Source organism: Indicator indicator, chromosome 4, assembly GCF_027791375.1.
Source record: "Indicator indicator isolate 239-I01 chromosome 4, UM_Iind_1.1, whole genome shotgun sequence".
Classification (NCBI taxonomy): Eukaryota; Metazoa; Chordata; class Aves; order Piciformes; family Indicatoridae; genus Indicator; species Indicator indicator.
The window spans coordinates 35844324-35860525 of record NC_072013.1 but is presented as its reverse complement, the minus strand read 5'-3'; the positions used below and the strand labels follow the sequence as shown (position 1 = coordinate 35860525).

The 16202-nt window shown below is 52.8% G+C and overlaps 1 protein-coding gene across 1 annotated transcript; it reads left to right on the top strand.

Moving 5' to 3' along the window:
* The first annotated feature begins 8795 nt into the window (after positions 1 to 8795).
* On the top strand, positions 8796 to 12476 carry LRFN5 (leucine rich repeat and fibronectin type III domain containing 5). Its single transcript, XM_054400514.1, has 2 exons — positions 8796 to 10183; positions 11540 to 12476. Exons 1-2 carry the CDS (start codon positions 8796 to 8798, stop codon positions 12474 to 12476), a joined length of 2325 nt encoding a protein of 774 aa, XP_054256489.1.
* The last annotated feature ends 3726 nt before the right edge of the window (positions 12477 to 16202 follow it).

Here is a 16202-nt window from a genome sequence, read left to right as displayed (position 1 = left end):
GAGCCTGTGCCCCTTGCCCAATAATGGCACTGTCAGCTCTGCTGCCCAGGAGGGGTGAGTGGCTTGTTTTAATGGGAGAGTGGCAGCTGCTGGGCCAGATCCTGGGCTGGTCCAGCCTCCCTCTGCTTTGGCCTCTCCCCATTGGAAATGCTCCGTTATTTCAGGGATCTCTTGGCTCTCTGCAGGCTCTGCAGCAGCTAGCCAGGGTGCTCCTGTGAGGAGGTGACTGTGCCCACAGCCAGTGCCCCGCCACCCAGCTGCATCTGATGCCTCTGCCTGGGCAGGCTCCATGCCAGGAGTGGTCTAGGGTGCCTGTGGTGGCCCCAAGGAACCTCTTTCCCCCACAGCAGGGCTTGCCACTGGATCCTCCTGGGCAGAGCATTGTTGCAAGTGCACAAAGTGCAAACCATGCTGGCCAGAGAGTGTGAGGTGGACATCGGAAGGGTGAGTGCAGCACCTTTGGCAGCCCTAGTGGCTGAGAAGTGTCCAGGCAAATCTCTTTGTGTCTGCATGCTGGTTTGGGTGCTGCAAAAACACTTGGCTCTGAGAATGCCACAATGTTCCGGTTCAGGAAAAACGTTTTGCTAAGTTTTAAGCTGTTTTGTTTAAACAGCTGCTGAGGTTGTGCTCTTGGGCTCGCTCGCCCTTGTCAGCTGCGCAGTTGGTGCTGGTATGGTATGACCCAGCTGGCACCCCAGCACCAGGCAGCTGCTCACTCAGTGGGGTGGGGAGAGAGAGATAAAAGTAAAGCATGGGGGTTGAGATAAAGGCAGTTTAACAGGATGGGAAAGGGAGGGAAAATAATAATAACTATAATAAATGATGATGATGATATAATAATAATAATAATGATGATAATAATGGCATTTGACATGAAGCTGAACTTGTTCCCAAAGAGTAGCTCCCGGCTAGCCTCCCCCTTAAGTTTACATACTGGCCACGGTCTCCTATGGTCTGGGACATCCCTTGGGTCAGTTGGGGTCAGCTGTCCCAGCTGTGTCCCTTCCCAGCTCTCTGTGCACCCCCAGCCTGCTGCTGCTGGGGCAGGTGAGGAGCAGAAAATCCTCAACTTAGACTAAATACTGGTCAGCAACAACTGAACCATCCCTGGGTGGTTTTATCCCAAATCCCAAACACAGCCCTGAGCCAGCTGCTGTCCCCACAGAAACCAGGCCAGCATTTAGCATATTTGTCTACTGTTTTGGATGGCAATACCTCAGGAGTCAGAAGATGCCACAGCTTGATGTTTCTGACTTTAAGCCATGATGCTTGCTTCCTGAGATGGTATGCAGGATGGGTTTTGGTGTGAGGATGGTATGTGGGATAGATTTTATTGTGATGATGGTACCTGGGATAGGTTTTGGTGTGATATCTTGCTGAGCTCCAACCCAAGAGGGGCTGTGCCTGGGGGGGAGTTGTGCTATAGCATGCCCCCAGCCCAGGAATTTCTGATGCACATTTTATAAAGTGTGGCCTGGACAGGTGGGTGCTCTGTCTGTCTGGGCCCAGCTGTGATGGCAGAGCTGTGCCAGGCAGAATATCCAGCAGGCAGCCCTGGCTGCTGCTGTCGTGTTGGTGCTCGCTGCCTCCAGCACGTGCCACAAGGCGATGGTGTGTAGGGGTGATGTGTGGTGCTGGTGGTAAGGCTGTGGTTGCTGCTGGTTACTGGTGTAGAGCTGCCCTGGGCAGGGGGTTTGTCATGGGCAGAAAATGCTGCTGCTGGAGTGTGAGGATGGATTGCCAGGGATTTCTGTTTCAAGAAGAAGGGGGAAATGCACTAGAAGAAGCCAGACCAGATTCTTGGCGTGCTGGCTTGAGCCCCAGGTGGCTGCAGGCTACAGCCACAGCTCACTGGGTTTGGCACTGGGCAGAATAGAGAAGGAATCTCTCCTGATGCCATAGAAGTGAGAAACCTGGAGGCAAGATGCCCCAGTGATCTGATTTGGTGTAGCAAAGCCTATGTTCCCCATTGGCCGTACCAGTTCTCACCAGCTGCCTTTTCAGCAACTGAACTTTGGAAACCACCAAAGTGTCTTTGTCCCTCCTCAGCCCCTGCTGCTCCGTGGCCAGGTTGGAAGCAGCTGGATGAGCTGAAGCCACCTGTGGACTTGAGCACAGGGAGCTGGCTCCAGCCACCGTGCTTCAGGCAGGGATCTCTGTGTGCTCACAGGACAGTATTGGACAAGAGGGCAAGGCGTGAGTGCCCAGGTGCAGGAACTCTCCCATGGGTGAGTGTGCTAGCCGGGTTGCCATGGCTTGACAGGATGGATTGGCTGTGCTCCCATGGGAGCTGCGCCTAGGGTTCCTGCTGTGTGTCATGGGCTGAGTTGAATCTGCTGCTGATACTCAATACCATGCTGCATCATGCCAGCTTTAAAATGAAAGTGCTGGCTGGAGCAAAGTATCATGGGGCTTGAAGTTCAGGTTGTAACATGAGAGGCTTCCTGTTCTAGTTGGGGCTTTCGGGCTCTGGATTTGGGGTGTTAGTCCTTTCTACTGGGGGGACTGCAGGTCAAGGGAGGTCACTGGCTTCTGCTGCTGCTTCTGCATTTTGCTGTGCTTTTCTGCAGTAGGCTGAGGTTATTCTGTTCCTTACCATAAAATTCTCTTTATCTCAACCCAGAGGATTCTTAGTGTTACTTTCCCTCCTGTCTGTGTGTAGAGAGTGGGCTTGTGAGAGTGGGCTGTGGTAACCCAGGACACAAGACCAAGGTCAGCAGCTGAGGCAGATGTCCACTTGCACTTCTCACTGCTCTGAAGGTGCTGGGATGGTCACAGAAGGATGTGGAGCAGCCAAACACATGGGCAAGGTTGTTTCCCAGGGTGCTGTGGGCCCTGTGGCTGCAGCCCAGGGCTATCCATGAGGAGGCAGGAATTTTGCAGCGAAGTTGTTGCCCTCAATACATCACTGGTCTGTGTCACACAGGTGAGGCTCTGACACGAAATATTGGTGCACAGCACTCCAGTGTTGGGGTTGTGAGGAGATCAGCAGATAGGTCAGTACGAGAGTCAATGGGTGAGTTGTGTTTGAGGGTCACAAACAGTTGAAGGCAACAGTTATGGAACAGAGGAGCTGTGGGGAACACAAAGCCAAGCTGCTGCATCACCTCAGTCCCCTTCTGGCACATGACAGCTTGGCTGTCTCCAGGGCAGATGGACAAGTGAAGAATGTGTGAAATTAGCAGCAATAATGAGTTTAGTATCTTCTGAATGCAGTCCAAGACAGCCTTTTTCCTACCACAGCAACCCCTTGAGGCCACTCCATGCTGTTGGGTGTTTCTCCAAGTGGGCGAGAAGCTGAACCCCCAGAACAGCCCAGCTTCCCCTCATGTCTGTGTCAACCCCCTTGTCTGCACAATGGCTCAATTATTCTGGTGTCCATTCAGCATAGACCTCAAACTTTTGAGTGAAAGGTTTACATCTAAGAATGTGGTGGGGTGCCTCTTCCCACAGCTGAGTGCAGCTAGCTCCTGCCTGAAGGTGCTTTAGACCCTTCTTGAGCTCCTTGTCCCAGTTTACTCATAGCTTCCAGCTCCACCCTTCCCCTGGGAATGTCCAGCTTCCAGACACCCCAGCCCAGCTTCCAGCCCCTCCAGCCCTGTTTCCAGCCACCCCCTGCCAAGTTTCCAGCCCACGCAGTCCTGTTTCCAGCTCACCCACCAAAGCTTCCAGCCCATCCAGCCCTGCTTCCAGCCCATCCAGCCCTGCTTCCAGCCCTCTGCCTGCTCCTGCCAGGACTGCTGCTCGGTCCTGCTGCCAGGTGCCCCCCAGCTGCTGCCCCACTTTCTGCAAGCTCCATAGAAGGGGTGCACCTCCCCTGGCAGGGGGGTCCCTGCAATACCATGATATACCATGGGCTATGAGAGCAACAGCAGCTTGGCTGTCAAGAGGTTGGCTGGGTGTGTGAGGTCTAGGGCTCATTGCTAGCAGTTCAGCTTTCTCCAGAAATCTCTTTAATTAAAGCAATTGTCATTGCTTGCTGTAATCCTGCCAGTTTAGGCCTCCTTGCAGGCAGTGAGATGCCTGCCAGTGTGCTCTGCTTTGCAGGCCCATCGTTGTGGCCTCGGGTTGGGGACAGTGAAAGCAGCAGGTGAAGCGCCCCTCCATGCCACGCTGTGCCTCCTTATTTACAGGGGGATGGAACCCCTGGAGCACCCAGACCAGCCCTGCACAGCACCAGCACTGCTCGAGGAAGTCCTGGAGCAAGCACCACCTGATGTCCTGCAGCTCGTAGAGTGCTCAGAGATTAGAGGGGTGCAGCTGTGTTTGCTACAGTGTTTGAAGCCCTTGATCAAAGATTGGGCTGAGGAATCTTGTCCATAGTGTGCTTTCTAATGGTGACTGACCTATCCAGTCCTATGGTGTGTGCTGCGAGCACCAAAGAACCAAAACAGCACGTCCTCCACCCAAAGCAGGGGGGCAGGCTGCACCTCAGGAGAGTTGTCTTGAAGTTAAAGGCTTCTTGCTGCCCATAGCAGGAGATAGAATCACAGATTCGTTTTGTCTGGAAAAGATCTTCAAGATCATGGAGTCCAACCATTCTCTAACTCTACCAAGGCTGATGCTAAACCATGTCCCTCAGCACCATGTCTCTGCTTGTTTTAAACACCTCCAGCATTGGGGATTCAACCACCTTCCTGGGGAGCCTGTTTCAGTGTTGGAGAGATCTTTCAGAGGAGAATTTTCTTCTAATGCCAACCTAAACCTCCCCTGGTGCAACTCGTTGCTTGGGAGAAGAGACCAACCTCCCACCTGGCTCCAGCCTCCTTTCAGGGAGCTGTAGAGAGTCAGAAGGTGTTGCTCCCACTGGCATTAGAGGCTTGTGGCTGGTGGAGCCCTTTGCACACACTATGTGGGCAAAAGGCCATGGTTCTGAGCTGTAGTACTGTTTGTGGTCCTGCCTGGTAGTCCTGGGCCTGCGTTGGTGCCCTGTGTGGCCAGCACAGCTCCCGGGGCAGCCTCTGGGTGTTTGTTTGGATAGAATTGTTTCTGTTCTCTTGGGTACTTTGTTTCTGATTTAGCAAAACACTTGGAGGTGTTTGCAAACATTGACCTTTGGGAAATTGAAGCTCCTTGCTCTGCTTCAGGAGCTTCAGCAGCTGGCAGAGTGTACATCCCAGCACCTTCATTTAACTGCACCCATTTCAGCATGGATGCAGGGTGCCTTTGGTGACTGCTGCTGCCTCTTTCTCCAGCTCAGAGTATGTCCCCATGCTGGGATGGCTGGTTTGGGCTGCTGGGACTTGGGTCAGCACTTCAGTTTTCACATCTGTGTGACAAAGAAAAATAGGAACAGACCTGAAGTGCTCATCCATGGGCCAACCTGCCTCCTCTGGGGAACAGTGGCCATGGGCTGGGATCTGCCATGCTCAGCTGGTGTCTGTGCCCAGCCTGGACTAGATGATCTGTTGGCTATGCTGGCCTGCTCTTTGTGCCAGGGACAGCTTAGGGCCAGGGTGCTTGTTCTGCAGGTGGCCTGGAGAGGAGAAACTGGCCAGAGTCTGCTGCTCTGTGTGAGGGTGCCCTCCACTTGCCTCCAGCCTTAGTTGTCAGGGGTGCCGTGGTCTTGGCTACAGCTGCATTCCATACAGCTCCTGGTGGGGATGGCCTCCTGCTCCCTCCTGCTGCAGGGCTGACCCTGCCTGTGGCTGCAGGCTGCAGCCATGGAGGGTTGTGGAGTGCTCGTAGAGGACAAGAAGGCAGACCGGGAATCCATGTTTGTTATGGTTATAGTCCATGTGGTTGATGGTTGCCCAGCTCTCTCCATGACCTCCCCATGAGCACCTTCTACCTTTGAGGAACTTAGTGCCTCCTCCTATTTCATTGCTGTTGGCAGGTGTACATGGTGTGCACTCACTCCCCCGTCCAAGTCACTGATAGAAACACTGGAGAGGACTAGCTCTCATCTGAGTCCTGGGGGACACTTAGTGACTGGCCACCAGCCAGGTCTTGCCCCATTGGCTGCAGCCCTCTGACCCTGACCCTTCTGCCTGGTGTTCACCTATCACATTGTCCAGCTCTTGCTGTGTGCTGGGCATTCTGTCCAGAGGCTGCTGTCAGTATCAAAAGCTCTCCTAAAATAAACCGCCACATCCACAGGTGGATAACCTCACCCCAACTTTGTCATTCCAGCTGTAGCTTACGTCTCTGCCTCCTTAGGATGCCATTTCATGTAGCAGTATTTCCAAGCTGGAAAGGTGCCTTGCTGGTTTGTGTTTAATCTCCTGTAGCTCTTCAGATGAACTTGGCTCAGTCCAAGCTCGTGACTTTAATCACAGCTACAAATCTAAATTAGCAGAATTAAGTTAGCAAATCTAAATGAGTGTGATGTTGCCAGCCAGGACTGTCTGGGGATCACGGTGGCCATGATGCATGCCCTGAGCTGATGAGTCCATTTGGATCTGGTATGTGCCAGATATAGGATAAAAATGTCTTGCCTGGAAAGGGTGTGGGACAGCCCATGATGTGGCTGCAGCCGCTGTGTGGCCAGATGGATGTCACCATTGGGGTTTGAGGTTGGAGCTGCTGGTTTGCTCAGCCATGCTTATTCTGCTACTTGATTTCACTGCTCTCCAAGTCCATTCCACCTGCAGGACCACCCCAACCTGCAGTGCTGGCATGGGCTGGACAAACTGAGTCTGAAAAAACCACCTTTGAAAGCTGACCAGGGAGCTTGATTTCTACTACAATAAATGGCAGCAGGAGCAGTGATGGTTATAGTGGTGGGTTCCAGTACAGAGGTTGTGACAGGCTGTGCCTGCAGCAGGGGACTCAGCGGGAGGCCACGGTACCACACTCAATGCTTTATCCAATGGGGAGTCAAGGATCTGAGGCAGTAGTCATGGAGTCATAGAATGCTTTGGGTTGGAAAGGACTTTTAAAGGTCATCTAGTCCACCCCTGCTGCAGTCATCATGGACATCCTCAACTGGAGCAGGTAACTCAGAGCCCCAAACAACCTGGCCTGGAAGGGTTCCAGGGATGGGGCATATCCCACCTCTCTGGGCAACCTGGGACAGGCTCTCACCACCCTCAGTGTCAAACCTTTCTCCCTTCTGTTCAATCTGAATCTCTCTCTTTGAGTTCAAACCATCACCCCTTGTCCTGTCAAACCAGGCCCTGCTCAAAAAGCCTGTCCCCAGCTTTCTGTTCAGCTCCTTGAAGCACTGAAAGGCAAGTAGAAGATCTCCCTGGAGCCTTCTCTTCTCCAGGCTAAACAGCTCCACCTCTCTCAGCCTGGCCTCACAGCAGAGGGGTTCCACCCTTGGATCAAATGAATGGACAGTGCTGAAGAGCAGGGTTTTCAGGGCTATTTTCACTCATCCTTTTTGAGCTCATTGGCTCCCCTTGGTTTGTGTGACACTGAGGATGGACACGTATGGACTGGACTGGCAGGAGCAGTAGTCACTGTTCTGACGTTCTCTCTCTTTAAACATCGATGGTGATTCAGGACTCCTGTTTATGGCTAGCTGTGGAACTTTTAGTTCAGATGAGCTTCATTAGCAGGTTTCTGGGGCAATGGCACCTCTGCATAACTGGTCTGTGCTGTGTCACCAGTCCAGAGGGAGCCGAGTGCTTCACTTCTGACGTGGGGGCCCTCCAGGCATCGCTGCTGGTGACTGCACAGGTTCCCCCTCAGAACCTGTGGGGCACTGCTCCACAGGCCTCTCCTTCTCCCCCTGACCTGCTCCACGGAGAGCGGCCACCGTCCCACGCCGCCGGGGAGTGACCACCATCCTGCGCATCTCTCTGCGCTGTCACTGATGGATGATTTCATTTAGCTGGTGTGGGCGCTGCTGTTATCTCCCTGGTTTCCATACTCCGTGAGGATCCTGGATCTGGCAAGGCAGGAGATAAGGCTAATTGAAGTGTCAGGGAGAGGAGTGCAGCGCTGCTGGCTGTGGCAGCCGGGGAAAGAGCGAGGAGCTAAAATTAGCCCCTGTTCCATTTTTATTTAGATCCGTGTTGTTGTGGGGGCTTTTCTTGGTGCCTTTTTTGTGTGTGTGTGTGTTTTATTTGCATTTTTTGGGTTTGAATGACATAAAATTAGCTCCGTCTGAGTCTGTTCTGAAAATAGCATTAAGAGCTTACACGTTGGAGGAGATGGCCATAAACCCATTGAATTGCCATGATTTAGAGGCTGCTGTGAGTTGTAGCTTAGAAGTGGAGCACCCATGGAAACATCCCCCCTTTTGCAGCACAGAAATGGCACCGTGGCAGAGTGACATCAGGCTGTGGGGTCAGGAGCACCTCTTGGAAAACTGAGGAGAGGTGGGTTGCATGGTGGGGACCAATTGTGGTGAGGGGTGCCAAAGACATTGCTGATGCCATGTGCCATGTTCATGTTTCCAGTGGCTTTGTCATTTGTATAGAAGTGTCTGGGTGCCCCTGTGTGTGTGTGCAAACACCTGCCTCTCAGTTCTTCTGGAGTCATAGAATCACAGAATGGTTTGGGTTGAAAGGGACCTTCAAGATCATCTAGTTCCAACTCCCTGCCATGGGCAGGGACACCTTCCACTAGACAGATTTCTCAGGGCCCTGTCCAACCTGGTCTTGAAAACTCCAAGGAGGGGTCAGGAAGGATATGGAGCATAGAAGCTCTTGCCTCAGGATATGGATGATGGTAGAGACATCAGGAGGGTGGTAAAGACGAGGGTGATGCACTGCTACATGCACCTTAGTTTCATGGTTCAAGCACAGACAGTTTGTCTTTGCTTTTTTATGACGTCGTTGGCTTATTGTGCAGAGACTAACAGACGTTTGATGTCCCTTGCAGGCTCTTGAACCTGATCTACAATGGAAAAACTGCTTTTGTTTCTGCTGTTCATTGGCATGGCGGTGAGAGCTCAGATCTGCCCCAAGCGCTGTGTCTGTCAGATTTTGTCTCCGAACCTTGCCACCCTTTGTGCCAAGAAAGGGCTCTTATTTGTTCCTCCCAACATTGACAGGAGGACCGTGGAGTTACGGTTGGCAGACAACTTTGTCACAAACATTAAAAGGAAAGACTTTGCCAACATGACCAGCCTGGTGGACCTGACGCTGTCCAGGAATACAATCAGTTTTATTACCCCTCACGCGTTTGCCGACCTGCGCAATTTGCGGGCTTTGCATTTGAACAGCAACCGATTGACTAAGATCACTAATGATATGTTCAGTGGGCTCTCCAACCTTCACCACTTGATACTTAACAACAACCAGCTGACTTTGATTTCTTCCACAGCTTTTGATGATGTTTTAGCTCTTGAGGAACTGGATTTGTCTTACAACAACCTGGAAACCATCCCCTGGGATGCAGTGGAGAAGATGGTTAGCTTGCATACGCTAAGTCTAGACCACAACATGATTGACCACATTCCTAAGGGGACCTTCTCCCACCTCCACAAGATGACCAGGTTGGACGTCACGTCTAACAAACTGCAGAAGCTACCGCCTGATCCTCTCTTCCAGCGAGCTCAGGTACTGGCAACCTCAGGAATTATCAGCCCTTCGACCTTTGCATTGAGCTTTGGTGGGAACCCTTTGCATTGCAACTGTGAGCTCCTGTGGCTGAGGCGTCTTTCGAGGGAGGATGACCTGGAGACCTGTGCTTCTCCAACGCTTCTGTCTGGCCGGTACTTCTGGTCAATCCCCGAGGAGGAGTTCCTGTGCGAGCCTCCTCTCATCACCCGGCACACCCACGAGCTGCGGGTGCTGGAGGGCCAGCGGGCAGCACTGCGGTGCAAGGCCCGTGGGGACCCCGAGCCAGCCATCCATTGGATTTCACCTGAGGGCAAACTGATCTCCAATGCGACCAGGTCTGTGGTGTACGACAACGGGACCCTCGACATCCTTATAACGACGGTGAAGGACACGGGCTCCTTCACCTGCATTGCTTCCAACCCCGCTGGGGAGGCCACGCAGACAGTGGACCTGCACATCATCAAGCTCCCCCACTTGCTGAATAGTACCAACCACATCCACGAGCCTGACCCTGGCTCCTCGGATATCTCCACTTCCACCAAGTCAGGCTCCAATGCGAGCAGTAGCAATGGGGATACTAAAGTCAGCCAAGACAAGAAGGTGGTGGTTGCAGAAGCAACGTCCTCAACTGCTCTACTGAAGTTCAACTTTCAGAGGAACATCCCTGGGATACGGATGTTCCAGATCCAGTACAACGGTACTTACGATGACTCCCTTGTTTACAGGTAAGGCAGCCCCAGAGTGCCAGTGCAGGGCACTGCAGGCTGCTTGGGGCTGAGATACTGCTCAGGCAGCCCTCAGCAGGGCCCTGCCCTGGCAACAGATGGTGGGAGCCACAGGAAAGCCTCATGCAGGTCTCTGCTCTCCCGCAGAGAAATCACCTTGAGCGGGGTTGTTTGAAATAATCCAAAGGGCCTCTGAGTCTCTGAGCTCATCTGACTGCCCAAGAGCTTGTAAAAGGAGAGGAGTTAAATGGGTCTGAATGCTCTCAGCTTTGGCAAGGCAAAAGAAAAAAGGTGCCTGTAAACATATTCCTCTTAGCACTAGCTCTGGTGGCATCCATGCTGGTGTGCTGGCTCTGTGCTGCTTGGTGCAACAGTTGCACCCTTCAAAACTGTCTTTGCATGGTAATTTCTTCTGTGCTTTTGACATGGTTGCTGTCATAGAATGAGTTGGGCAGGAAGGGACCTTAAAGATCATCTAGTTCCAAGCCCCCTGTCATGGATAGGGACAACTTCCACTAGAGCAGGTTGCTCAGATCCTTGTCTAGGCTGGCCTTCAACACTCTCAGGCATGGGACATCTACCACCTTTGTGTACAACCTATTCCAGTGCCTCACCACCCTGATAGTGAAGAACCTCTTTCTCATATCCAGTCTAAATCTGCCCCCTTTTAGGTGAAAGCCATTGCCCCTCATCCTATTGCAACATGCTGTTGTAAAAAGCCTGAAACTTTCCTAGTTTGTCAGTATTGCCCCATAGAGAACATCATGGACTTTCCAAGAGTGTATGAGAGATGCAGCAATTGTGTACCAAACTGCCTCCAAGACTGTGTCTGGCTCTGTGAACCACTTTTCCATGCTGTCATCATATGGGTGTACACAGGGGTTCTTTGGCTCTGTGCTGAATGCAATGGCTAAGTTATTTTATAATAATAGTAGGCTTTCAGCATGCACAAAAACATCTGTGAAGCACCAGAGAGAGACCATTTGTGCAGTGAAGTACCTGAGTGCTTTTTCAGTGGGGAATCACAGGATGGTTTGGGTTGGAAAGGGACTTTCAAGATCATCTGGTTCCAACCTCCCTGCCGTGGGCAAGTACATCTTCCACTAAACCAGGTTGCTCAAAACCCCATCCAGCCTGGCCTTGAACATTTTCATGCAGAGCTCTGCCATGCCTAGGTTTGCTGTGGGGCTTGCTGTTGGCTCTGTCACCCCACTGCAGGGCAGCAGCTGCTGTGAGGTGGCAGCAGGAGCAGAGCTGAGCTCCAGTGGTGTTCATCACAACTGGGGCTGCAGCACACAGTGGGGAGGTGCATGCAGGTCTACCAGGTTCATTCACACTGATTTCCTTCTCCCCCAGAATGATACCTCCCACAAGCAAAACCTTCCTGGTCAACAACCTGGCCGCTGGGACCGCATACGACCTGTGCGTGCTGGCCATCTACGACGACGGGATCACCTCGCTCACGGCCACCAGAGTGGTGGGCTGCACCCAGTTCACCACTGAGCAGGACTACGTGCGCTGCCACTTCATGCAGTCCCAGTTCCTGGGTGGGACCATGATCATCATCATTGGTGGGATCATTGTGGCCTCGGTGCTCGTCTTCATCATCATCCTCATGATCCGCTACAAGGTGTGTAATAACAACGGGCAGCAGAAGGCCACCAAGGTCAGCAACGTGTACTCGCAGACCAACGGGGCGCAGATCCAGGGCTGCAGCGGAGCGCTGTCGCAGTCGGCGTCCAAGCAAGCCGTGGGGCACGAAGAGGGCATCCAGTGCTGCAAGGCCAGCAGCGACGGCATGGCGCAGTCACCAGAGAGCGGCCCCGCCCAGGACTCGGCCACCACTACCTCCGCCCTGCCTCCCACCTGGACTGCCAGCGCGGCTGGGCCCCCGAAGCAGAAGCGCAAGCCGGGGTCCAAGGCCGGCAGTGAGGCGCCGGGTGAGGCCATGGGCAGCTCCGAGGCCCAGAACAGTAACAGGAACAACTCCACTGCCCTACAGCTGGCGGGCTGCGCCCCCATGCCTGCCGCCACCCCCTACAAAAGAGCACAATCCAAGCCAAGTAAGTTCCTCACACTGCCGGCCGACGCCACCCGCGCCAAGCGCCGGCTCTCGCTGGGTGGGCAGCTGATGGAGCCTGGCTGCCCCGGCAGTGCCCGCACCGCGGCTGGGCTGCGCTCCAAACGCAGCCTGTCCATGAACGGGATGCTGCTCCAGGCAGACAGCTCCGGTGTGGAGAGTGGAAAAGCAACTTTCTCCAGTTCTGAGTGGATATTGGAAAGCACTGTGTGACCTGCTTTTTTTTTTTCCCCCCTCGTTTTCTTTTTGTTTTTTTTTTTTTTTAGTTTTAATTTTTGATGAGAATCAAGATGCCAAACGTGTGTGTGAAACTCCCTCTGCCCAGGGAAGAGGGTCTGGAGGTCCACTGCTGTCCTGCTGATTGATGGCTTGTTCATGTGGGGTTCTGTGTAAGCCACCCAGAGCACACAGGGTTCATTTGGTTCTCCTTTGATTTCATTTAGTATTGAAACCGAAGGAAACGTTCAGAGATTAAACAAAAACAAACAAAAAACACAAGGAAAAAGAGAAAGATTAAGGAGTTAAAAAAAAAAAAAAAGCATGAAACAGCACCAGTGCCTTCCCTACTCTAGGACTGGCTTCCTGGTTCTGCAGTTGCAGAAAACAAAAGAGAGAGTTTTCACAGAAAAAGCCTTTTATAAAGGAAATGAAATTTCCTCCGAACTAACAAATAACCGCTTCTGGATCAATCAGTAAAATGCTATTTTTTAAAATGCCCAGACTGTACATTTCTTTTCCAGACAATGGTTGTTGCCTTTGTTCCTAGCCAGATGCTGTACAGAACAGCCTGTGGTGTTATCTGGTGTACAAGAAGCCCTTCCCTCATTGCCAGCCTCTCCAGGAGGAGGGCGTCAGGGCAAGGAGTCCCTCTGCTCCCACTGGGGTCCGGCTTGCTGGGTGCTGGTTTACCCAAGAGGGTCCTGGGCATCCTCATTCTGGGATATTGGATCTGGCGGTGGCCACCCACTTACAGCACCCAGTCCAAGAGCCCAAGGTGCCACAGCACTGGAGAAACACACTGTGTTCAGCAGCAGCTATTGGGCAGGAGCCTGCCCCATGCTCCCTGCTTAGAGCTGGTTCCTGCCTCACAGTCAGTGCCACAAGGACTGTCCATGTCTCCATCCCATCAGCACAGAGGTGGAAACATGAGCAGGGGGAGCTGATGGGAAAGGCTGGAGCAGCCCTGCAGCCCAGCTGCAGTGGTGGTCATCTCTGTAGGCCTGGGGACCTCCTGCAGGGCAGGGAGCTGTGGCTTGGTCAGTGGTGCAGGGCAGGGTGCGTTGGGGTGCAGGGTAGGCACATCAACCCCAGTGCTGCAGGGCAGGTCTGCACACGTGGGTCCATAGCCGTTCAGGAGCTCATAGCGATGGTTGACTGGGGTGATGATGGCCATCTCCTTCTTTCTTAGACTGTTGAGGCATGTTTCCTGTGAACTCTAGGATTTGCTCCAGTTCTCTTTAACCCCCATGCACAATAAAGAGCCTGGGAGATGGTCTTGTCGATAACCTGCTGCTGAGCTGTGGTGCCTGTGGGACAGAGCTAGTTCAGGCCACCATGTAAGGATGTAGCACGTGGCACTAGGTTACAGTAATGGGAAACCCAGTGTTGGGAGGACGGCCAGACCTGCTCGTGCTGCTCTGTTCCTGCTAAAGAAAAGGCAACAATTAATATGAATTAAAGTCAGTGGCCATGATGTTTAAATTAAAGACAGCTTAGCTCTGCACTTACTGTATTCTCAGGTGCCAATTAACAGGCTTGATGTGGGCTTGGTGGCCACTGAAGTGACAGAAGAGTTACATCTACACCCTCTGCTTCTTCGTGAGGGCAGCATAACTGCAGCAGATGCCTGAAGATACTCTGGCTCTAACGAGGCTAGCGGGGGCCAGCCCAAGAGCAGTCATAGCAGGGGATGTCTGGTGCAGGGACCATCTCATGGCAGGGAGTGTCTTGTGGTAGGGCACATCTGGTGTCAGGCAACATCTTGTGGCAGGGACCATCTCATGGCTGGGGACATCTCATGGTAGGGAGACTGGCTTGTGGTAGGGCATGCCTAATGGCGAGGAATTTCTGGTGGTAGGCATTGTCTTGTGGCAGGGCACATTTCCTGTAGCCTCATGAGTCTGTGCCCCTGAATCCTTGCACCTTGGGGCTGACACATGCTGGGTGACCTCAGCTGTGGCTCTCAGCCGTCCTGGATGGTTCTCAGTGGTTTGTCTGCCTGTCCTGGAAAACCAGGGTCTGGTGGGAGTAGTGTAAGGGATGTAAATAAAAAGAGGACTTTTCTGGTTTAGAAAGCTGTTTTTCTTCCCTCGGGAAATCTGGAGACCAAAAAGGAAATGAAAACCTCAAAATTAGAAACCCTGCTTCCTGCTGGGAAAGTTAGAAATTAAATAAATAAACCAATCTCTCCTTAGCTTTCTCTGAAGTCCACCTTCTTCTGGAGGAGCTGTGTACAGAAGTTAGCTACAAAGCAGGGCATGGTCACAAGCAGTGGTGCGTGCCCAGGGTCTGGTGGTCTTGCAGTGAAAGTGCTGTTGAGTGCAGGAGGCATGTGCCCCAGCAAGTAGCTGCTGGCTGCAGACAGCATCTTCACCCTCTGCTGGGCTATGGGAGAGCTCCGGAGGATTTCTGTGAGGTGTTTGAGTCGTGCACTGTAAAAACATCAAATGAAAATGCTTTGTGTGTTGTCTACAACTGGGTGTAAATGTGTCTGATGTTTTGTGAGAGTGCTAAAGCATTCACAGCTTCCTGTGACTTGGGGAGGATTATTTTCATGTTTTTATTTTTTTTTTTTTTTTAACTCGAAGGAATCATCTTCTAAAGGCTGGAGCTGAGTGTTCTGTCCTCAGTGCATCTGTATAAGCAACTTAGAAGGACCATATGTCCCTGCCTTTGATCTGCTTCTCTGCTAACAGCGTAGGAGTTGTTGGACCTGTGCAACACAGGGTTCCCCTTGTGGAGGTTCCTCTCTTGGGCAGAGAGGAGTGTCCCTTGGGCATGCCCTGGGCAGGACGTCTGCCATTCCCACCAGAGAAACTGCAGCAGGGCATTTTGCTCTATTCAGGCTTGATTCACAGTGAGGAAATCTGTGTGGAGGAGGAAATTCTCTGTCCTTTCTGTTCTGCAAAACCAGAGGCTGCCAGGTTGGAGACAGAAGAAGTGCTGAGCTGTTCTGTGACCAGGGTAATGCTGGCCTGTTGCTGCCCAGAGCGCAGCGATGCAGTGTTGCTGACTCATTCGAAACCAGAGTGTGGGTTCAGCAGCCCCAAGCAGAGTGCTCCCCAGGGCAGGTGGTGGTGCTGACACATTTATCAGTCTGGGGGTGTTGGGGATAAGGGGTGCAGCCTGCAGATGGGAGTTTGCAGAGACTTGGACCCGTGGGTGCAGACTTGTTCCCGGGGCATCCCCCAGCCTGTGGGTCTGCGCCCTGTGATGCTCCTGAAAAATCAACTGACCAAGGTTTTAGCCATGAGCTGGTGTCTTTCCATGGGCACCAGAGGAGGAGAAACAACTCCAGATATGTTCACTCTCATTAAAGTTGCTGGCACATGCTTCCTGCTCACGTTTCCCGCATCCTTTCCTCTGGGTGTATGTGCGCTGTCACAGTGGGCTGGGACCAGCCACCTCTGGCTAGAGAAGCAGGGCTCTGCTGGGTGAAAAGTGTGTCCTGCTGGTTGTTTTCTGGCTCCCTGTGTCCTGGTCTTGTTCTTTACCGTGAGTACCTGGCACTGCTCTGCTCTGGGTGCCCACATAGCTTCATTTCTGCCAGCCTGTTCCTGTGTGGCCAGCCCTGCCATAGACATGTGAGCTGGAGTGTGTCTGGTGCCTGGGAGAGGAGCCACAGCTCCTGGGCACATGCTGCTCTGCCTGGGAAGGGCCTGGCAGCAGGATACCCACTACCCACATTTCCACGAGGTGCTCACTGCTGGGGCACACTGT

Coding starts and splice junctions, on each gene's coding strand:
- LRFN5 (XM_054400514.1), top strand. CDS start 8,796: ATGGAAAAACTGCTTTTGTTTCTGCTGTTCATTGGCATGGCGGTGAGA. Junction 10,184..11,539: donor GATGACTCCCTTGTTTACAG/GTAAGGCAGCCC, acceptor CTTCTCCCCCAG/AATGATACCTCCCACAAGCA.